The sequence below is a fragment of the Podarcis muralis genome, chromosome 15 (assembly GCF_964188315.1).
Source record: "Podarcis muralis chromosome 15, rPodMur119.hap1.1, whole genome shotgun sequence".
Taxonomy (NCBI): domain Eukaryota; kingdom Metazoa; phylum Chordata; class Lepidosauria; order Squamata; family Lacertidae; genus Podarcis; species Podarcis muralis.
In genome coordinates this window covers 41,458,099-41,481,161 of record NC_135669.1, presented here as the reverse complement: position 1 = coordinate 41,481,161, position 23,063 = coordinate 41,458,099, and the positions used below count along the sequence as shown (strand labels likewise).

The 23,063-nt window shown below is 44.5% G+C and overlaps 1 protein-coding gene across 3 annotated transcripts in view; it reads left to right on the top strand.

Moving 5' to 3' along the window:
• The window catches only part of RAD51C (RAD51 paralog C), a 28,767-nt gene extending 7,216 nt beyond the window's left edge, over positions 1 to 21,551 (top strand). Inside the window, exons 5-9 of one of the 3 annotated variants that reach the window (XM_028708903.2) lie at positions 1,478 to 1,609; positions 7,460 to 7,526; positions 13,403 to 13,463; positions 15,954 to 16,014; positions 21,236 to 21,551. In XM_028708903.2, coding sequence (XP_028564736.2) covers positions 1,478 to 1,609; positions 7,460 to 7,526; positions 13,403 to 13,463; positions 15,954 to 16,014; positions 21,236 to 21,343 — 429 coding nt within the window. In that variant the 3' untranslated portion in view covers positions 21,344 to 21,551. The remainder of the gene's footprint in view (positions 1 to 1,477; positions 1,610 to 7,459; positions 7,527 to 13,402; positions 13,464 to 15,953; positions 16,015 to 21,235) is intronic. The other 2 variants (XM_028708904.2, XM_028708905.2) reach the window with 2 other exon arrangements.
• Positions 21,552 to 23,063: the final 1,512 nt, after the last annotated feature.

The following is a 23,063-nucleotide window of genomic DNA, read 5'->3' as shown; positions in this document are numbered from 1 at the left end:
GACCCAGTAGTGGGTCCCTACCCACTAGTTGAAGGTCAGTGGTGTAAACAACATTGAGCTAGACACGGTACAAAGCACTCTGGCTTTAGGGCTTTTTGCTACCCCAGGGAGGGCTGAGAACGATTTCTATGTCATAATTTGATTTTCCAATCTCCCTTTTATGTGGAGCAAGCACAGGCTGTTCTAGGTATGCTTGTCTTGGAAGTTGAATATTCCCAGGCAGCTGAGCTGGTAAATGCACAGCAGGGCTGGCTTACTTGTGGTGGGTGAAGAATTTTTGCAGCACAAGTAGCAACAGCAAAGGAATGCTAATAAATCATAATTAAGCATGGTGATCGCATTGAGCCCTGAGCAATTCTCGCTGACTTCCTTCAGAATTATGAATGAATCAGTTAGGCAAAAGCAAATATCCAGAAGGGAGGTAAGAGGCTCCACAGCATAGGATGTGTTTTAATGTGTGTATTTGTTATTGGAGTGCCTGTAGCACAAATGGGGGGTGGGAAGCTACATGTATATCATCGTGGAAAACTTGGCTTTTGTTCGAAAGAGAGGAGTTTTTTAACCTGTACAATTTACAATTGCATAGAGAAGTTTGAAACATAAAGTCAGGTTCTGGTGAAGCCTTTAAAAGACAGATGTTGTGGAACATAAAAGGTAAAGGGACCCCTGACCATTAGGTCCAGTCGTGGCCGACTCTGGGGTGGCGGCGCTCATCTTGCTTCATTGGCCAAGGGAGCCGGCGTACAGCTTCCGGGTCATTTGACCAGCATGACTAAGCCGCTTCTGGCGAAGCAGAGCAGCGCACGGAAACGCCGTTTACCTTCCCGCCGGAGCAGTACCTATTTATCTACTTGCACTTTGACGTGCTTTCGAACTGCTAGGTTGGCAGGAGCTGGGACCAAGGAAGGGGAGCTCACCCTGTCACGGGGATTCGAACCGCCGACCTTCTGATCGGCAAGTCCTAGGCTCTGTGGTTTAACCCACAGCACCACCCGCGTCCCTGTTGGTGGAACATAGGATGCTGCCTTATACTGGCTCAGTTTATTTGCCCATCTAGTCTTGTATTACCTTTTTCTGCATACATGTCTTACGTTTAAAGCACTCACAAACACCCAAGAATCCTGGGAACTGTGATTTGTTGAGGGTGCTGGGAGTTGTAAGAACATAAGACGAGTCTGCTGGATCAGGTCGACAGCACATCCAGTTCAGCATCTAATTCTGATAGGGGCCATCCAAATACCTGTGGGGAACCCTCAAGCAAGACCTGAACACAAGAGCACCCCTCCCTCCTATATGCCTAAAGTGTGCACCTATAAATACTCATTCCCCCCCCCCCCGTTGTTTATTAAAGGCCACTTCAATCTTTTATCTATCTTTTGTATTTATTTATTTTTAAATGTGCACAGGTGTCTCATATGCTTCCCTGACACTGAGTTCTGAGAAGAGCAGCTTGCTGTGTTTTATATCCTGCTGTTAGGTACGATTGGTCGTGATTGATGGAGTTGCCTTCCCTTTCCGCCATGACATTGAGGATCTCTCACTGCGAACACGGCTCTTGAACGGCTTGGCCCAGCAGCTGATCAGTATTGCAAATGATCACACACTAGCTGTGAGTTGTTGTTGTTGTTGTTGTTTTATGAGGTGGGGGCAATCATAAATGTTGTTTTGCAACATACAGGTTACTAAGCACTGAACGAAATGTGGTTTAAACTGCTGTGCAAGAGTTGGCTGCAGAGTAAAACTGAAGGGGCATGCTTCTTTTAGAATGGAGCGTTGAGATTCCTGGAACACTAAATTCTAAACTGGGTACCAGAATCTATGCTTGAAGGAAGCAAAAATAATTGGGGTAGTAATAATAAAAAACAAGACAAAAAAGCCAGCTGAAAAATACGATAAGAAAATTCCATCAATCCTGGTTTAAACATACCGTATTTTTCACTCTATAACACGCACCTGACCATAACACGCACATCGTTTTTAGAGGAGGAAAACAAGGAAAAAAATTCTGAATGAAACAGTGGATGTATCATTGTTGTGCTTCATGCTGTGGCCACAGACATGTGATCTGATGGTGAATTTGGGGTAGCTCAATGCAAAGATCCATGCTTTTTAACCACATTTTTGCACCATTGCAGCCCCAGGCAACAGTGGGTGGGTGATTTTGGGGGGGCAGGCTGCTATGTGATCTGATGGTGAATTTGGGGTGGCCCAATGCAAAGATCCTGAGGATCCATGTGGATCCATGCTTTGTAACTACATTTTAAGTAGGGAGTGAAGGAAAAACACAGAAGGGACAAGAGAGCGGTGTGCAGAGAAGCAGCTGGCTAAGAAAGCAGGAAAGGGATTTTACGGGAGGGAGGAAAGAAAGGCAAAAGTTTCCACAAACCGAAGCCAGCTTTCTCTCTCCTCCTGCATGTTTTCTGGCTGCCTGCAAGGAGCACGGAGAGGAATTAGAAGGAAAGACCTTTGCTTTCCCCTCTGCTTGCCTGGAGGGGAGGGGATTTCCCTGCTCTTTGTTCCGTTTGAGCAAACACAGCAACGAAACAGAGGAGGGTGGGCAGTAAGACCCTGAGGCAGAATGCAGGAAAGCAACCACTTCCTCTTTTCAGGTTTCCCTCTCCTACACAACGCACGATTGATTTTTGCTGATTTTTGTTCCTGCGCTCCCCTAATCGGCTCCAGGGACCCCCCCCCCCCACATTCGCTCCATAACACGCACAGACATTTCCCCTTCCTTTTTAGGAGAAAAAATCTGCGTGTAATAGAGAGAAAAATACGGTATATCTTAATGTAGGCAATCTAAAGAGGAATCTAAATAAAATGGATGATTTTACAATGAGATATCCAAACCACTGGTGGATAAGTGGTCGGTGTTCATCCTTCCAATCCTTATCATTTTTGACCACTTTATTTAAAAAATAAGGGGGAGGGAATTCTTCCAATAATGACAGGTCTGTCTTAATACACTTTTGTGGTGTCTTACACATATCTGATGTGCAGTTCTACAGAGTTTAATCACTGTTGGGTGTGGGTTTTTTGTAACGTCGTTTTTATTCATTCCTTTATTTCGTTTTCATCTGGTTTGTTGTTTGTTTCATATGTTGGTTTAAAAAATTGTTTTATTATGATCATGGCATTTTATTGCTGCTGTATTACGCCATGTGTTCCATTTTGGATATAAATCTATCAAATAAATTTTATTGCTTTTCTACTCTGCTTTCTGTGAGTGGCTCACATTATGCTGAACAATAAAACAGCAAGAACTTAAATACAACCCCCAACATCAATAAAATGCCCCAAGACAAGAATCAAAGACACTGATTCTGCTGATTAAAATCCCATCTACTTTATTTGAAAGCACTCTGAAATAATATTGCCATTGATCTGCGTCCTGAAAGTTAGCAAGACAGATAACGGGCAGACTGCCCTGGACAGGGACTTTTCACTGCTGAGTCACGGCGACTAGGAAAGCTCCAGTGATGAGCGCCGCAACCCCAGAGTCGGCCACGACTGGACCTAATGGTCAGGGGTCCCTTTACCTTTACCTTTAGTAACAATGATGCAAGTTAGGCAAACTTGTCAGTTTCAAAGTTTTTAGCTTCATTAATGATAAATAAAAGTACCGTATTTTTTGCTCTATAAGACTCACTTTTTCCCTCCTAAAAAGTAAGGGAAAATGTGTGTGTGTCTTATGGAGCGAATGCAGGCTACGCAGCTATCCCAGAAGCCAGAACAGCAAGAGGGATTGCTGCTTTCGCTGCAATCCCTCTTGCTGTTCTGGCTTCTGGGATTCAGAATATTTTTTTTCTTGTTTTCCGCCTCCAAAAACTAGGTGCGTCTTATGGTCTGGTGCGTCTTATAGAGCGAAAAATACGGTAAAATAACAATCTAAATTAGATCGCTTTGTAGAGTAAGAGTGGAGGAAGCTCAGGCTCCAGGGCTGAATGTGACCCTCCAAACCCCTCTGCTTGGCTCTTGGGACTCTCCAGATCATGCTTTGCAACCTCCATGAGTGTTCTTCCTTGGTTGGAATGTGTGCTTGAACTCTGATAATGTGTCTTGCTTTTCTGGAAGAAGGATAGGGAGTTGTTTGAGAGTGTGAAGAAACTAACCTACGTACTGTTGTAAATAAAAATATGCCCTTTTCCCTTATGGGGTATCCAAGAGCCCATATAGAGTCCTTACATAGGTTCCCTATTGGTAGGAGAAAATAACAGAGGCCAACCAGAGAATATTGAGAAGCAAAGCAGCTAGTAAGCTTGATCTTTATTGATCTGTTGCAACAGGGTCCTCACTCACCACACGCAGGAGAGGAAGAGGACCCACAAAAATGCTGTGCAAGGGCTTATAAAGACTTTTGAAATTCCCATCCTCTAGATCAAGACCACCCCCAGAAACATTACGCATTCATCACAGAAGGGGTGTAACCTAAGACCACCCCTCAGATACATCCCAGAAAAGGCGGTCTGAAACAGAACATTTGCATGTTGTTTTTCTCCTGTCCCAGTTAATCTCCTGTCTGGCAAGTTACTTGATTGGATTGCCTGGGGAGCCTGGCCATTCTTTTGTAGTTGTAAAATACTTATTTCCTGGGCCAGGTCACAGGCTCACACCTTATTCATATCTTAAATGTGTCCTTAAGACAGGATTTGTGAGGAAAGAGACAATGGGGAGACTTTTCCAGTTTGACCTTGCAGAGAAACATTTGCTCAGTTTAGGAATCAAAATGGTTCCAGGTTGGCTTTCCTGTGCTGATCTATGTACGTGTAGTTATGAACATTGCCGTATATCTAAGACCAGAAAATTCCTATTACAATATAAAGATAAACATGTTCATGAACTGCTCTGCCCACTAATGCCTCTGGCCCCACACCTGCCCTCCCACTCAGATGTTTCCCCAGAAGAGAAAAACCATACCATAAAGCTTCCCCCACCCCTGCTCTATCTAGAAACTTGGGGATCAGCAACCTAAGGCCCATGGGCCACAAGCGGCTCATGAGGTTCGTTTAACCGGCCCATGGACCCCCGCTGCCTGCTTGGTCGGCTGCCGTGCACCGCGCTAAACCAGTGTGGAGCAGAGTGGGGACCGCCTTCCGCGACACTCGCCGGCTTCCTATTGGCTGCAGGAAGCTCCTGCAGCCAATGGGAAGCTGTGCGTGCCTCCTCCGTGCTGGAAGGAGTGCCGGAAATAGCGTTTGTGCTTGTGTGCGCGCACACCCCAGCCCACCGCGGCATCTGTGGGACTGTGAACTGGCCCAAGCCACAAAAACTTTGTTGACGTGCTCTTGGACTTCTCCCAGCAGCCAGCTATAACCAGGGGTCTGGTGATGAGAGCTGTAGTCCAACAGCATTTGGAAGGCCACAGGTTCCTCATCCCTGCTCTGGGGGCATGAGGATATTTTTCTATGCAAACCGAATATTTTCTGATTCAAACTACCCTCATTTGCGTAGGAATTCCCACCCCCCGAAATCCCATATCACTGAAAGGCTCTGGCTTGTAACAGCCTCCTGCTGTCCGTTCAGACATTAGTAACAGCCAATTTCAAAGCTCAGGAGAAAATGTGTGGGTGGATCTTCTTTCTCCCCTCACAGCAAACGCCCACATATTTCAAAAGCGGGTTAAAGAGTTTCCTGCCTTCCACTGATAATTATGTTTAAAGAAAATTAACCCCTGGCCTTCGCAAAAAGACTTGCAGCTGGTCACTCAGAGAAAAGCCACTTTGCTTGCTTGCGGGGGAGGAGCTGTCTGTGGGAGAAAATCCTCAGCATCCTGCCTTGCCGATTTCCTTTGTTGTTGCACCCTTTGACCTCCACTTAAAGGTGCTGCAGACAGGACCAGCTTTGTGCCAGCTGAGGGCAGGCATGAGCTGTGTAGCCTATTTATAGGTGGGCTTTTTTTAAACCCTGCCATGTAGAAAGGGATTGTTCAGGAACGAAGCTTACGCAAGTTCTGGAATGGTGCTCGTCTGCCTCTCCTCTCTGTCTCTAGGTAACTCTTGCTCCTCCTCAAGCTGCAATTCTGTGAGCACGCTGGGATTTCTTTTTTATTGCTGCACTACTAAAAATAAACCCCGCTACTCAGATAATGTCGGGGAGGAAGTATAACATAGAAAGAGCTCCACTGGATATATAATGGGATATATAATGCAGCATCCTGTTTTCGTGAAGATGCCTCTGGGAAGCCCAAAAGCAGGACCTGAGGGCAATAGCCCTTTCCAACTCTTGGGCTGTGTATATATTATCAGTTTAAAATGTGGCTAGGCTGCTCTTTTTCTCAGTTTGGATCAAAACTGGTTGCCGGCGGAGGAATGCTCAAAACACAGCATTCCATAAGAAACAACAGGTTAGGGATCGTGGCTCACAGCGCGCTCACCACTTCCCAAACCAGTGGCGAGACCACACTGGACACAGCAAACAGTAGCTGCTTGGAAGCATGCTGCCTCTGATGTTGGAGGCAGTCTATTGCCATCATGACTAGTAACTCGCTCCCACAGGTGATGGCCAGCAATTTGGATGGCTTTAAAAGATGCTTGGTCCCAGTTCATGGAGGATAAAGCTACCAGTGGCTATGCTCTGCCTCCGTGGCTGGAGGCAGTAAATGCTTCTAGTTACTAGAAACCACAGGAGGGGAGACTGCTCTTGTGCTTGTTTCATGCTTATGCTTGGGTCACACTTGAAGGTTTCCCATCTGGTTGGCCACTGTGAGAACAGGATGCTGGACTAGATGGGCCATTGGCCTCATCCAGCCGGTTTTCTTCTGTTCTTTGCATCCACTGATGGTCTTATCCTGCATGCATCTGTCTAAGTTCATTTTTAAAAGGACATCTAAATTGGCGGTTACATCTCGTGATGTCAAATTCTAGAGTTCAGCATTGTTAGGAGGCCCCTATTCCTTGCACAGAGCTACATTTCCTAGAGTCCCTCTGGGAAATGTAGCTCTGTGGGAGGAATAGGGATCTCCTAACAACTCTCATCACCCTTAACAAACTACAACTCCCAGAATTTTTCGGGGGAAGCCACGCCTATTTAAAGTGGTATTGTAGTCTTTGAAATGTATGGTGTGAATATGACCTTAGTGCAAATTTCTCCTAATGTGCACATCTTGTATGCGATTTTGCCTAATGTGAGAGTATTTGCAAAGTCATTTTGCTGAACATACTGAATTTTGGATGTTATTTTCAATAATATGTGCATTTATATGTGCTTTGCTGTACACATTACTAGACTGGAGGACTATGGTGAAATATGGAGAAGGTAAATTTTGAAGGATGGCTTTGTTTCAGTTCTCATATTGATTTGGAAAGTGCAAATTAGGTATAATAAAAGCAGGCTGAATCGTATTTCTTCCCCATCCCTAGTTGGAGTTCAGCCACAAGTCCCTTTCCCCTTAGTGTGTGTTAACCATATTTGATGTGGTTTTTCTCCCTCTTCACCCCCAACTGCTTCTCCCCCCCCCCAGGTTGTGTTGACCAATCAAATGACGACAAGACTTGAACATGGCCATTCCTCTTTGGTACCTGCCTTGGGTAAGTGTTTTATACTGCAAGTTGAAGGATGCCTTTTCTGCTTTATACAGACCATGTTTTTCTTTCATGCACCATGAACAAAAGAACCGTGACAGCCCATCTCGTTTCCCCGGTGATTCTGTCTGAAGATAACTTTGCACAGAGAATGTCCTATACAAACCAGGAGCTCCATGGTTATAGCTCCTGATTCTCGGGGCCAAGTCCTGTGATTGCACCAGCTGGCACAAATATGTGCTGCTGTGATCCTGGAAACTGGTACCTTTAACTGCAGACTTCTCAGTTAATATTGGGCATTCTCAGAGCAAAGGTATCCTTGAGGGATACTGAGGGAGTATCCTAGCAAGAAAAAAAAACTGACTGGCTTTGAGGCATCCTTCAGAAAACAAAAGAAGGTTGAAATTGAGGACACTTCAGCAAAGACTTCCGTGCCTGAGACCAGTGGATTGTAAACTGCTTAGAAGCCATTTTACCATGTAATAAATTAATAGATGATAATAAAATAATAATGATGATAATTGGGATCAATGGGGCACTGCTCCACCAGCCTCAATCTTGTGGAAAGCAAGTTTCCACCTGTCTGTCCTCTTACTCCAACCAGCCCTGGCTGTCAGTTTTCCTTTCCTCCTCCTTAGTCTCAGTGTTGCTCTTGAAACTCAGCAGGGAGGAGGATGGGGATGAAAGTAGAATTACTTGACTTTGCCTCTTACTGGCTCTGTCTCCACCTGTTGGGCTCCCTGCTTTATGCCTCGCCAGTCTCAGTGGATATCAGCGGCTACTGCCTGTGACCTTGGAGATGCATTCCCAGCCAGGATACACAATACTGGGCTCAATGGGTAATAAGTTTGGCCTGGTATAAAGCAGCTTGCTCTCTTCTTATGCACAGTTTCAGGAAAGCTCGCTGTGTTCATGTTGGTATGAAACCAGCTCATATCAACATGAACAACATAGCTCTCGAGCATCTCTGAATAAACTCACTGTGAACTGAAATAAAGACTTTTTTGAAGGCCCTCAAGGAGCAGGCTTTTGTTTTGATTTTTAATTGACACTGTTTTTCGAGGTGATCGGTAACGTTTTTAATTAGGCTCTCCTCTGGCTTATTCTTTTCTTTCTTAAATAATGTTCAGCATCAAGATGTGCTTGTAAGGATATGAACCTGGGCAATTCAAATTAGAGGTAGGCACAGGAAATTGGAGTGTGTTCTTTCATTGTGTCTCGTCCTTTGTAATACATTCTGTACGACTGTCTAGAATGTAGAAGTCCCAAATTTTGGAGAGCAAAGCAAATGTCACTCATTTGTGTATTTATAGTGACACAGTATGAGACACTGTTTAAAAAGATAGTTGTTAACTGAGCACAGGTTTCTACCAAAAGCTAGAAAATAGAGAAATGAAAGGATTTTATTCCACAAGCCCATAAACAAAGATGCAAAATCAGAGATGGATAAATGCGCTTCTCTCCCTACAGCACTACATATTCCCAAGACATTTCAAAGAGTAGGCTTCTTTACTTGAGGTTGTGTTAAATTCCTTTCCTTAAAATCATGTCCTCGATTTCAGGTTTTAGGAGATAATTAGTGGAATCTTTGGTCTTCAGCCTCAAAAATCTCTTGTGTTGAGATTTGGGCACTAACGTATTTTTCACTCTATAAGATGCACCAGACCACAAGTCGCACCTAGGTTTTGGAGGAGGAAAACAAGAAAAAAAATATTCTGAATCCCAGAAGCCAGAACAGCAAGAGGGATTGCAGTGAAAGCAGCAATCCCTCTTGCTGTTCTGGCTTCTGGGATAGCTGTGCAGCCTGCATTCACTCCATAAGACGCACACACATTTCCCCTCACTTTTTAGGAGGGGGAAAGTGAGTCTTATAGAGCAAAAAATACGGTATGTACATTCTTAAGTTTAATAAGTCGATCGCCTGCTGTTAGATTAGTTATATTAGCTAGAATTCTTTACTTGGTTGACAGTTCTGTGAGAAAACATAGCTGCTTCTACGCTGCTACGCTGTTCCCTGTCAGGATCCCGCCACATACTGGTAAATTCTCTTTTCCTGAAATACCTGACTTCTTGCAATAAGGAAAGTGATAGGGAAGCTTGCTTTGATGCAACGTCATCTAACCTCCCCACAAAGAAATTGTGGAGTAAATGCTCATTAGGTAGCAAGCACCGTCTAATTTCCCTGCAAGCAAATCTGGATAAATGCTCAATAAAGCACCCTTCCCCACCCCCAGTCCATTTCCCACCACCACCACCACATAATTATTGTAGGCTTTGGAAGTGCACATTCCAAAGTCTATGATGCACAGGCATGGCTGCCGCCAGGAAAACGTTTGGTATTAACTGTGGCAGCCGTCACCAACTTCATCAGATGCCAGGTCTCCCTGGTGATCTTAACAGAGGCATCTTGCTCTGCTTAGAACTGGTCCAAATCCATTTTCCAAATGGGTATAAAATCCTGACTTAAAAGCCAGGTGCTCTGCAGCTTTATAGTGAAAACTGAATACCAGGCTTCTTCTTCTTTGAAAAAATATATACAATTCTTCTTCCTGCAATTGAAAGCAAAGCATTCCTTCAGTGTCTGTGAATCACGTAATGATTCCCTTGATTATTGGGGTCGGGGAGGGGGCGTTGAGAGACATACAAAGGCAAGAGCATCCCTTAATGTGTGTGTTCAGCACTTCAACAGCTTGGCAGAGATTTAAGATAAATTGAACAAAATAAAAAAGCATGCCCTTGGAGGATGTCGGGTCTGAAATGTGCATGCAGATAAAGACCTTGCTTTCAAACACTGACCTTTTGTCTTCAGCGTGCTTGCCTTCCCCCTGCTGTATACACGATTTTTGGCAGACAATCAGACTACAAAGCAAATTAAAGCTAATAGATTTAAGGGTCAGCAGCTGGCGGTCCATGGGCTGACTCCAGCTCCCTGAGGGGTGCTATCTGGTCCCTTAGCCTCCAATCCTCTCTTTCCCATCATGCTCTTGGAACAGCCTTAGGGAAGGAAAATGGTGACTTGGGCAAGCAAATGAAGGGTTTCCCTCTTCAACTGCTGTGTTCCTTGCTGTGTCTTTCTCTCTTGCCCTTCTGGGAAATCAGAAAAGGAAGCAGACTGAGACCAGGGAGGGAGGGAAGGAAGCAATCCTAGGCTTGATCTGCACCATGCAGAGGACCTAGGAATGTGTTGGGGGCATTTTATCGGGTTTTCGTAGACAAGCTTGCATGGCTTTAAAAGAGGTTTAGGCAAATTCATGGAGGGTAAGGCTATTAGTGATTACTAACCTCAATGGCTATGTTCTACCTCCACTGTCGGAGGCAGTATGCTCCTGAATACCAGTTGCTGGGAGACTGCTGTTTTGCTCAAGTCCTGCTTGTGAGCTCTGCAATGGGGCAGGCTTTTCTGATGTTTCTTAAACTTGTCCTGGGTTGTGTTTTTAAAGTGGTATCTCCTGTGAGCTTCAGTTTTCCCTTTGTATAATGGGAACAATATTATTATCCCCATCTCTGTGGCACTGTAGTTATTAATGAACACTTCTGTTGTTTTTAGATGCAACATTCTGGGTTAGAGAAAGAAAGATTATATTTGAAATAACCCCGTTTTTGCTTCCTCCCATGTCTTATGCGTTTTCCCTTTCCTCCTTTCTGGTGGTGGTGGTAGCAGCAGCAGCAGCAGCAGCAGCAGCAAACCCATCAATAAGGACCAACTTTGTTTTTGTTCCCACCCCAAGAAGCAGGTCTTTTCGTCCATGCTATCACTTGCTTGTTAAGCTAGTGTCCCTTGCTCAGTGCGATTTCATTAATTTATGAAAGCAAAACGTTTAGAAAACTGAACACGCAAAAGAAAATAAAAGAAAGATGGAATTCACTCTCATGAGACTGAGCCATCGCCACCAACTTGGGTGGCTTTTTAAGAAAGGACTAGACAAAATCATGGAGAATAAAGCTATCAGTGGCTACTACTGTAGTTTTGAAGTTCTACCTCCTATCAGAGGTGGTATGCCTCTGAATACCAGTTTCTGGGAATTGAAAGGAGGCTTCCCATTGGTAGATCTGGTTGGCCAATGTGAGAATAGGGTGATGGACCAGCTGGGCCTATGGCCTGATCCAACAGGGCTCTTTAGATGTTTTTACGTTCTGCAATAGATTCTGAAATGGTTTCCTCTGCAAACGTTGTTCAAAATCCGCAAATCTTAGTTTTTCTTAGCATTTTTAAATAGAGCTTCTTAATTATTTAGGGGGAGGGGGAAAATCTCCTAGGCATTGCGAGGATTAGGTTAGGCTAAGGAAGCCTTTCACACACTGGGCTCCAAAATGGATGATCCTAGATGGTTTTTACTTGGCATACTTAATAATGAGGTCAAATATTGTTATCTCTCTCCAGTTTAATTTTAGTAGCGCTTTTTGCCATGGAGCATAAAACCATCCATCCCCCCCCCCCCCAGCAAAGAAATATGGTTTGAAATGGAAATGGCACTCATTTGTATAATTCATACTCTAATCTCGACTTCCAAACGTTAAATCTCACGCTGGCGTAGTGATGAAGGTTGCCAAGATGCCTCTGGGGTCTAGACATTTAATTTTGATAATTCTTCCCGCTGGAATGATACGCTTCTCCCTCTGTATGTGGTAATGAAGATGTTCCACTAGATCCACCCGCCCCGGAGGCTGACAGATGCACCAACTTGGTGATTCTGGAGACAAATTGGGGCGGGGGGGGGGGACTGCTCATAGTATTTTCCTTTAAATGACCTGCTTTAAAATCCAATCCATCTCCTGACTTATGGGCGCACTGTCTAGAATGGGTTGAGGGAGACGGGCTCAATAAATCTGTCTGGAAATCAAATGACATGGTCAGAAATGAGCTCAAATAATGAGATTGCTTTCTGTCAGAAGCCACATCAGTTTCTCAGGTTTTAAAGAGCCTGAAGTTCCTCTGCAGCTGATTTCTTGCATGTCATTATCTACTTTCTGGTGCTCTTTGCACAGTTTTTCTGCATTAGCTGTTCCTTTGTTTTTGCAGGATTATTCTTGGTCATGGTTTTTTCTTTTCTTTTTTGAATAATGCTCAAAAATTAAGCTGTTCAGAGGGATGTGCAAAAAGCATGTGGGAGCGTGGACATAATTCGTTGTTATGCACAATCTGCTTTCCCAACCAGCAAGACATTCCTGGGGCACAGCACTTAACCCAGTTTGATGGCTCCCAGAGGCACACTTGCACCACACCAAGTTTCCCACTGCTTCATGCCTCTCACTCTCCTTCCTGGTAAGAGGCGGCAACACACCTGCCAGGAAGCTAGCATTGTGACTCCACTCCATCTGGCAAGCTAGTCTCCATCCAGGCAGGCAAGAGACATTATTGCGTTCAAGGAAACATTCCCGCCAGACAAATAGCATTTGAGGAAGTTGCAAAGCAGGGCCATTAGGAGTGTGACCAGGCATAGGAGCTAACTCCAGGGGGGGTGGGGGTGCTTGGGCACCCACAAAGCCAATGAGAAAAGCCGGCAGGCGGCGGCAGCACTGCCTCCAAGAGAGAAGCAGTTCTGTTCTGCCCTCTGCAGCCAGCCAGCAAGGCACCCTTTTCTGGATGATGGGAGGTGGGCCTTAGAGGCAGAGTCTCTTTGCCTCTGAGTCTGAGCCCCTCCCTACGGAAAAGGGTGGCCCGCTGTCTGTGGAGAGGAAGAGGAACCACCTACTGCCGCAACTTCTGCCTTGCGGTGGCGGGCACTCACAGTCCTGAGGGTGGGGTGGCACCCCTGTGACCAGGGGAGGTTTTCAGTGGCCAGATAGAGAAGCCTGGAGGTCCACGTTTCTCTCCTAAACTTGAGTCCCCCCACCTGTGCAGGAAGGCATCACAATATTTATCTGTCTCTCTCACACTCTAGGAGAAAGCTGGGGGCATGTAGCTACTGTCCGCTTAATCCTGCATTGGGACAACAAACACAGGTGAGAAAATAATAATAATAATAATAATAATAATAATAATAATAATAATAATAATAATTTTTATTTATATCCCGCCCTCCCCAGCCGAAGCCGGGCTCAGAGCGGCTAACATCAAATGTATAACACATTAACACAAAAACACGTGAACTGATCCAGTGGGTGTCTTGCTCTTCCGAAGTTAATCTGAGCCCAGCAATGAATTCCCAGGCTGCATGTGATTCAGCACATACTGGGGTAAACTGACCATAAAAATGCATATATTGTTGAAAAGAATATACAAAAATGTATTCTTTTAGGGGGAATTTCTTTGCGAAAATGTGTGCAGCAGGAGAGCGAGCATATAAAAGTGTATATTAGAAGAGATTGGTGTTAAAATGCAGAATAAGAACTTTAAAAAAATGTGAAATGACGGTGAGAAATAAACTTGTGATTGGATAAATGAGAAACTTGAGAGGAACCTCGTATTCACCTGTCTCTACAGCCCAACTTGGTATAATCAGATGTAAAACCTCCCTATTTCATAAATAAAATTGTTTAGCAACCCTTCTAGTAATTCAGCTTGTAAAGGCAGGGAGAGTGAGAGGCACTGTATTTAGCAATGCAGAGATCAGATGGAAGAGACGATCTCTCTGGTAAAGGCTGTTAACAATGCAAGACTCGCCTCTATAAATGGTGCAAACGCTTCTCAAGCTCACACTCTACGTACATTCTTGCTGCATAGCTTGTCAGACATCTGGAGTATTAAGACAGCCTTGTCCACTGCGCCTGTTTAGCATAAACCTCATACCTTCCTCTCCTCTCTTCCCCCTCCAGTGCTGGAAATGTGTCAGTACTTAATTATGAGCGGGGGGGGGGCTCTGTTTCCGTGAGAACAGGCCCCCCTGTTGAGTCAGAGGCACCCAGCAGAACTCCAACCAAGAGCCTCTTAAAAACATGGCTTAGGGTGTCTCAAGATTAAGGCTATTCTGTAAAGTACAACCCACCAATTTAAATGTTCTAAGGAATTCCCTCTGCAGCTAATGTGAAGTGGTAATCTTCCTCGGGCGGTAATTACTTGCTTTCTAATAGAATGGCACTGAGGGGAAGGAGAAGCAGCCGAAGCCCTAAAAATAATTAACAGCAACCTTGGCAGGTTATCTCAGAGCAAGGCAGAATACTTTCCCGGGGAGCGATGAGGACAAAGGCTTCACTTTCTCCCCACTCTGGGTTTCAGCAGGCAGTTCCTGACACACACACACACCCCAAGACTCTGGGGTGAAACAAATGAATGCCATTCCGCTTAATTTAAAATAGTTTATATCCTGCCTTTTCATTTTGAAAAGTGCCCAACATGGCTAACAGACTCTAAATTGCAACCGGCAAGTGCAGAAACACAAAGGAGGAAACGGCTTGCTACAGCCTTTCCCCCCTTCCCTTCTTCAAGCATCTCTTCTATGTGTTGTCAGCCTTGTGGGGCCCACCTGTCGCAGGCTGCAAAATGCTTGCTATTCATGTCATAGGTGTATTGTTTCCAGTGGTCTCCACCGTTTTGAGACCACCCATTTATTCCAGTAGTTACCAGCAATGGTGTCCACGGACACATCTTAGGGTGCCTGCAAAGGTTCCAATAAATCTCCACTAAAAATCCACAGAGCATGAGAATGTTTGCTCTTCCTTCTCAGTTCCTGGTTGCACTGATTCAGTTTCTCCTACATGGAATGTGCACCCTTACACCTTCCCAGTTTTCGTAGGATGCCAGAATTTGACACGTTTCCTCTCATTTTCTGCTGAGGAGCAGTGCAAAGAGCTTCTCTCTGTGAGCAAGTACAGCAGTCGCTGGTGTAGATGCCTTTCTGCCATTGATTGCATAGGGTGAAGGCCCACATCATTCTGTGCTCCAGTCTCTCTTCTTTTTTCAATATGGCAGCCATTTTTTGTTATGCCACGCCCCCACAGCAGCCATTTTGTGACTGGTACCCACTGGCTCAAAAAGCTTTGGGATCCCTGATCTATATAGGTGTTATTTTTCGTATTTTGGAAAATGTTCTGTACAGAGGGCATACTAAAATGAATTGGACCTCACAAACCGCCAGTGGTTGATTGGCAGGAAGGCAGGGTGTAAAAGGAAACAATAAAATGTGTGGGACATCATATTATTTTTGCACAGTTCCTGATCATTGCATCAGAATTTCTGCAGAAGAACTTCCTGGGTGAATTGTGCCCTTTGGCTGATTGGCGAAGAAGCTCACCAGTGAAGTTGCACTTGCTGTACTAGTCTTGCTCAACCTGGTGTCTTCCCAAATGTTGTTAGACAGCAATCTCTAGCAGCCAGCATAGCCCAGTAGCCAGAGATTGATGTCATCAGGAGGGGCCCTGACTGGTGCAGGGAGGGTGCCCCACACTGGTCTGCCATGGTGTTATGCGCACGTGCTGTCAAATATTTGTAAATATAACATGAGCTAAACAAGGGAGCAATGTCACTGAAATCACAATGACTTCCATCCTATACAGATTGGCAACGCTGTACAAGTCACCAAGTCAGAAGGAATCAACTGTGCCATTTTGTGTAACGGTAAGTACATTGCGGATGGCGGGAGCAGGGCCAGGATTAGGAGCTGAAAAGTGAGGGCAGGGTATCTATACATAAAATTGTGCTTTTGGAGCAGCTACAAGTCTTCCAAGGTGAGCCAATAGCAGAAATGTTCATAGTGGCTCAATTCAAGTAGGGACGTCTCTTTTTTATCGAAACCCCCACCCCCTTCAGAATTTACCACAGTTTTTGTGTTTGTTTGTGGTCAGGAACAGAAGCCAGCCAAGTAAAGACGATTGGTATTAATTCATGTTGTTGTTTTTCAAGTTTGCAAAGGATACGTAATTAATTACCTTTTTAAACAAGGTTTTCAAGATTCTTTTATGACAAAATGAATCTAAGTTACGTGAATTGTTATGCACGTTAGGCAGTCTCTATTAAATAACGGACAGCGGAATGAAAAGCGTTGTATTTGGTGGAAACTGAACTGCAGTGAAAAAGAAGCTGCGCTGATTTTGATGAATATAGGTTGGAGAAGAGATTGCTGCCTTCCTGCATCCCTAGGCCTTAGAAATAATCCTTCAGCAAATATTGTGATAGCCGCACTTTCTTGTCGTAATGGGCAGCTTTTGCAGAAGACAGAGCCAAGCAAGCAGAACCAATTTTAAACTCTTCTCTTCAAATGTCAAGAGCATAGCTTACCACATTGTAACTGTTCGCTTGCCATGTGTGCTCCTGGTAACATGTTGCCATAGCATTTCTTACGTTTTTGTTTTTTTAGGGGGAAAACGCTGCCTTTTGAGTACTGAGGCTTTGGGGGATAAAAATGCGACCTTTCAATTCTTGGAGTAAGACTGCTTTGCAGATGTGCTGTTACCAGCCTCTCTAAAGCTTTATGTGGTTTGCTTGCTTCACAGCACTCCAGCCATCAACAAAATACAGTATGGTGAGAAAGTTTGCTGGACACTGGACTAGATGGGCCATTGGCCTGATTTAGCAGGCTCTTCTCAAAGCAGTTTACTTAAAAGCATGTAAAGTATCTATGAAAAATACAGCTGAAATAATGTAGTTTTAAAAACCAAATGCACACAGTAAAGTGATTAAAAATGCAGATTAAAAACACGAACATTTATTTCTTTCCCCCACCCCTTTTTTTAATGGGGGGAGGGTGTTGTTGCTCCTTAGCCAGCTTGATCAGTGCAGCAGAGTGTATGATTCAGAGAGCGCATCTGTAGAAATCTGTGTTCTTAATTAACCACACAGTTCTGAGCAGAGCCATGAAATTTACAAACTCTTTGGTCTTTTACTGGAAGCTGCCTCCCATTTGTTTCTTGGCAAGACAGTTGGTCGCCTCTTTCATTTCAGGGTAATGTTGTTGTCCTCATGGTTATACAGAGCAAGGCACAGAGTAAAGGCAATGTCACAGCATTTTGTGGAACAATGTTGTTGCTAAATATGATAGGTTTCAAGCTCCACTTGTGCTGGACACCAAGAAATGGTAATGGAAAATTTTCCATTTGTTTGTGAGAAGCTTAAAAGCATTATTATTTATTGATCCTGCCCTTCCTCCCAAGGAACCCTTCCCCACCCGCCATAGTAAATGCTGGTAAAATAAAAGATACCACCTTGATTTACAACCTCACGTATTTAATGACACACAGGCTGTGTATACACCACACATGATCCCCACCCCCTAGACTCCTGATCTGTAGTTTCTTCCTCATAGAGCTATAATGTCCAGTGCCCTTAACAACTTACAGCTCCCAGGATTCTTTGGAGGAATTAATGTGCTTTAAAATTGTGTACAAAGTTACAGTTTCTTCAGTTGTTATACACAATATTTAGCTTAGCGTACCTACCTGGCTCTAGAATAATGGAGCATTATTATTTCATGCTGAACATTTTTTAAAACCTTCAAAGTGCTAGGTTCTGCACTAGGGATTCCTGGATAAGATGCTTTGAACTGGCGGATGTTTTTTCTATTTTCTAAAAAACTGTGCAGTGAGAACAGGTCCCATCTGTAGATGGCCAGAGAATGCTTACATCTTCAAAACAGAAGGCTTGTTGCTGATCAAGAGTTTTTTTGTTTTTTAAATAAGTTGTCTTGCTCATTCACCCACCCTCCAGTCTGTAGAATTTGGGTGGTTTCTAAATTTGTACCATGCGAGACTTTGCCAAATGCTGTAAGAACGGTTGTGAAAAGCTGTCCATGTACTTATTCAGGCAAATGTATGCTATAAAGGCTGCTTAAAAGTTACTTACCAGTAAGAGGTCAAGCTTTATTAGAAAAATTACAGATCAAATATCTCACAATGTCTAGGAAGTAGCTGGAGTTAATTTAATAGGTGACATTCATTTTGGCAAAGGCATAACCAGCTAAGGATGATGCAATCAACAGAAGTATAGTGTCCAGATAAAGGGAATTACCGGTAATAGTACCACTCTATTCTAATTTGATCAGACCCCACCTGGAGTTCTGTGTCCACTTCTGGGCACCACAGTTTAAGAAAGATATTGATAAGCCGGAATGTGCAGAGATGGGTGACCAGGATGACAAAGAGTCTGAAAACCATTCCGTATGAGGAACGGTTGAGGGAGTTGGGTATGTTTAGTCTGGAGTCCTTTCTTCATTGTTGTATGTAAAATGTTTTGCAATAAAAGTCATTATATTAAAAAAATGAATTTCAAGTGCCACTGTTACTCCGCATAATTTTTAGCTCATCTGCTTATATAACAGCTGGAATACTTTTGCTTGAACAAACTTCGTTTCAGGAGCAAGCTGAGGGAGGATATGACATTTGCAAGTGGGTGGCTGGTGGCCATGGTGATTGATGGGGCAAAAGGCTGGGATCCCAACAGGTGGAGCCAGAGCCAATGGCAGGCAGAGCTAGATTATTCTTGTTTTGTCCCTGTCCTCCTCCCTACTGAGTTCTACAAGGCACAACGCTGAGGCTAAAGAGGAGGAAGATGGCAGGCAATAATAATAATAATAATACCCCACCCATCTGACTGGGTTGCCCCCTTGGGCTAGTTGGCTGGTGAGGGCAGACTGAGCTTGGTGGGACAGTGCCTCAATTGGCCTAATGAACCAGACTCCACTGACATTTGCAGTGAAAGGGGTGTCATAGCAGTAGTGAAACATTAAACCTTTTGATTATGCACTTCATAGACTCAAACACTTAATGACAAAACAGCAGGGGCATCTTGTCTAGATTTTGCCCTTCTGGCATGTCTCTTAAAACGAACGACCCAATTTGCCACACACGACAAGACAGTTTGTAATGCAGCATGCTGAAAGTTCCCAGAGATCAGCAAGAAAGAAACACTTGCTGTTTTCATTACGGATCAAGTTGGTCTTGCTCGTAGGACCTCCTGGCATTTTGTAAAAGTCACACCAGATAGTAATTCCACCTGATGTTTCACACTCGGCCAGCTTGAAATGTCATCTTTTCTGAAACAACTTTACTGCTTCCTTGAGCAATTGGTAGCCACCTGAAGTGTGCTTCACCTTTCTCAGAACAGGCCTGACAACAGAATGGGTGTGTGTATACACACACAGCTTAAGGGCTGTCGTCTGCTTGCTCCAGATGCCACCTAGAGCCCCCCCCCCAACACCTATTCTGTATATAGGAAGAAAGGTGGCACATTCAGACCATACATTTGAAGTTCATGGCTTCCCCCAAAGGATCCTGGGAAATGCAGTTCATGAAGGGTGCTAGGAGTTGTGGCTTTGGGAGGGATAAAGTACAATTCCCAGGGTTCTTTGGAGGAAGCTGTGACTGTGAAAGTGGTACAGATGTGAATGTATTGTATGGAATGCGGGGATTTAGCTAATGAGTCCCATCAGCAGAAGCCTTGCGCAAAGGCTTCTGCTTATGCCATGTTGAATTCTTCCCATTGTCTTGCCTCTCCCTTATGACATTTTAGCAGATGGCAAAGACCTTTTCATTTTATTTTAGAAAGGCCCCTGGCCTTTAATTATTAGTGATTATAGTTGATTGTTACAGTTTTACTCTGGCGATATAATGTGCTAATTGCAGTTACTGTTTTGTCTCCTGCTGTGGCTTTTATAGGTTTCGTTTCTTCGCATCATTTTCTTCCATTTGGGCTTTGCAATTTCATTTTTATTTTTAGTAGGGGTGTCATTGGTTGGTTTAAGACTAATTTGGGGAAAGATGCGATATAAATGTTTTAAATAAATAAGGTAGACAGAGTGAAAAACCTAGAGGCAAGGATAAATTATAAGAACATGTATGTAGTTATTTAAATTGGCCTAGTTAAAACCTGGGCAGAAGTAACCAATGGGGTGGCCTCCAGACAGTGTTGGACTGCAACTCCTATCATCCCAAAACAGTCTGGTCAGTCATCAGTGATGTTGGGAGTTGTAGTTTACCAACATTCAGGGGGGGGGGGTACTGTGCTGGCTACCCCTGCAGTAGATCATTTAGGGCTTGGGAATGCTGTGAACACCATGAAAAAGTTAAGTTTTGAAGGGAGATAGGAATGAAGGGAGAGAGGTGAGTGTCATTGTGGAAGTATTGGTGGTAGCAGTTCTAAACGTAAGGAGCAACAAGAAAGAAAGGACCATTCTTGGGTGGGTGGGGGTCATTTCAGGGAACAGCATGGCTGAAGATGGTGGAACAGAAGGAGCAGCAGTCTGCAGACATTCTTGGAGTACGCAGATTATTTAGATTCATTCCAACCTAGGTTCAGTCCTGGCCACGGAATTGAGTCGGTCTTGGTCACCCTGCAGAGTGGGACAGTGGGAGTGCGACTTTGCTCCTGCTCCTTGATCTCTTGTCAGCACTTGATGCCATTGACCATGGTTTCTTCCTGGACCGCCTCCAGGGATTGGGAATTGGAGGCACTGTGTTACAGTGGTTCCAATCCTACCTTCAAGACAGAGTCCACAGAATATCATTGAGAGAGCGCCTTTAGGCCCCCTGGCAGCTATGCTATTGGGTGACACAGGGGACGATCTTATCTCTGGTGCTATTTAATAATCCACATGATAAAGCCATTGGGAGCAGTCATGAGTTTTGGGGCAAAGCTCGGTTCTGTTTCTCCATAACATCTGAATTGGGAAATGTTGTGAAGTCCCTGGGCCATTGCCTGGATGCAGAGGTGAAATGGATGAGGTAAAGGGCTGAGCCCCGTTACCAAACTACTCCTGATCGATGGGAATTCTGCTGAATCCCTAAAATTTTAGTTTAGTTGCAGCTTTCCAACTGTCCTGTTACTTTATTCTTTGTCTTCTCTACAGACTCGTGGATTCAGAGATGTTCAGCTTCCATCTCCAAACCGTACGCCGGCAGAAAGTGAAGCAAACCCTCGTAAAAGACCACGGACAGAACAGATGGAAGAAAATTGACCTGGAGCAGTAGCAGCTCTGTTTGAAAAGGGTTTGCATTGAAGGAGAACTTCAGAGTGTTCAAGAGACTATTTCATTTGGGGGTGGGGTAGGGAATTTGTTTATTGTTAATCCATACCATGGTGTGATTTTTATCTCCCCTCCGTGTCTCCCATCACTCACCCCTGGACCCCATTCTTTTTCTTTCTAAATAAAGCTTGAAAATGTATATATTTAAAACAACTAGTTACCAGTTTCCAGAGAGGTAGGTGTTTGGTAGCAGAGTCCCATGCCATAATATTAATGGTGAAGTATACTGTAGCCCACAAAAGCTTGTTCTCTGAAATGATTTTTAATCTATACAGGCATACCTTGTTTTATTGCACCTCGCTTTATTGCGCCTCGCAGATATTGCTCCTTACAAGGATGTGGGTGCAACTGAAAGGCAGCCCAGCTGCTTCCAGGGGAAGGAAGCCCCCCCCCCTACCCTTGTCAACACTTCTCTTCTAACCACAGAAATGGAGCTGGCTAGGGATGGAGCTCGTTTTTCCCCCTTCCACCCCTGCAGTCAGCAGGACCTGGCTTAATTTTGACCATAGTATAGTGTAAACATAACCTTTATATGCACTGGGAAACAAAACAAAAAATGTGTGGCTTGCTTTATTGCAATATTCACTTTATTGTGGTGTCTGGAACTGAACCTGCAATATATCCAAGGTATGCCTGTAGTCTTTACAGTGCCACAAACTTGTTCTCCGGTTTTCTTAGAATGGAGGATAGGAACCTGGCTGATACGAGATATTTGCTGTGCAGCAGAAAGGCAAACGTCAGCCACTTGTGGGGTTCAACTCTGTGGCAGCCAGGCCTTCAGTGCCAGGAAGGACTTACTGGAACTATCATGAAGTCCAGAGGTAGGGAACCTCAAAGCCAAGCTCCAAATGTGGCCCTCCAGACCTCTCTGCCCAGCCCTTGGGACCCTCCCCAGGCCACACACACACTCTCTCCAGGTGGAACATCCCTTGCTGGCTTGCCTTCACGCCTTTGTTTAGTGTTGTTGCCTGGCTAAAATGCATCCTTGAACTCTGATAATGCTTCATGCTCACTCTGGACGAAGGATAGAGAGAGAGGTGTGGATGTGTGTAGAAACTGGCCTGCAAGACTGAAAATTATATCCATTGCTCTCTGCCCACTTCTCTGCCAGCCACCAGCATGTGACCCCTGGATGGCTGCCCAGAAGGGAACGCGGCCCCTGGGCTGTAAACACTTTCCCATCCCCTGGCCTACTGATTCATTTTCTCCCATAGGATTGAATGGCAGCCAGGGCTTGAAACCATCCCTGAGGTGACCACTTGGGGCCATTGAGCAACTTCCAGCTGCCCCCTTGGCTATTGACCACAATTTGAGAATGGGCAAAGAGCAGAGCTGTGGCTGTTTTCCTTGCTTCCCCAATGCAATTTAAGTTTATTCCATAGAACTGAATAAGAAATGCTGGAAATTAAGATTGCTCCAGTATGTGCATTCTGCCCTGCACATGGTCTTTCTTTAAAATGGTCATGGCTCAGTAGCAGGGTACATGGTTTGCATGAAAAAGCTGTCAGGTTCAATCCCTGGCACCTCCAGGGAGGTTTGGAAGAGATCTATCCCCCTGCTGGCTGAAACTCTGGAGAGACACTGCCAATCAGCATAGACAAAACAATGCTAGATGGATCAAAGGTCTGGTTTCATATGAGGCTATTTCCTG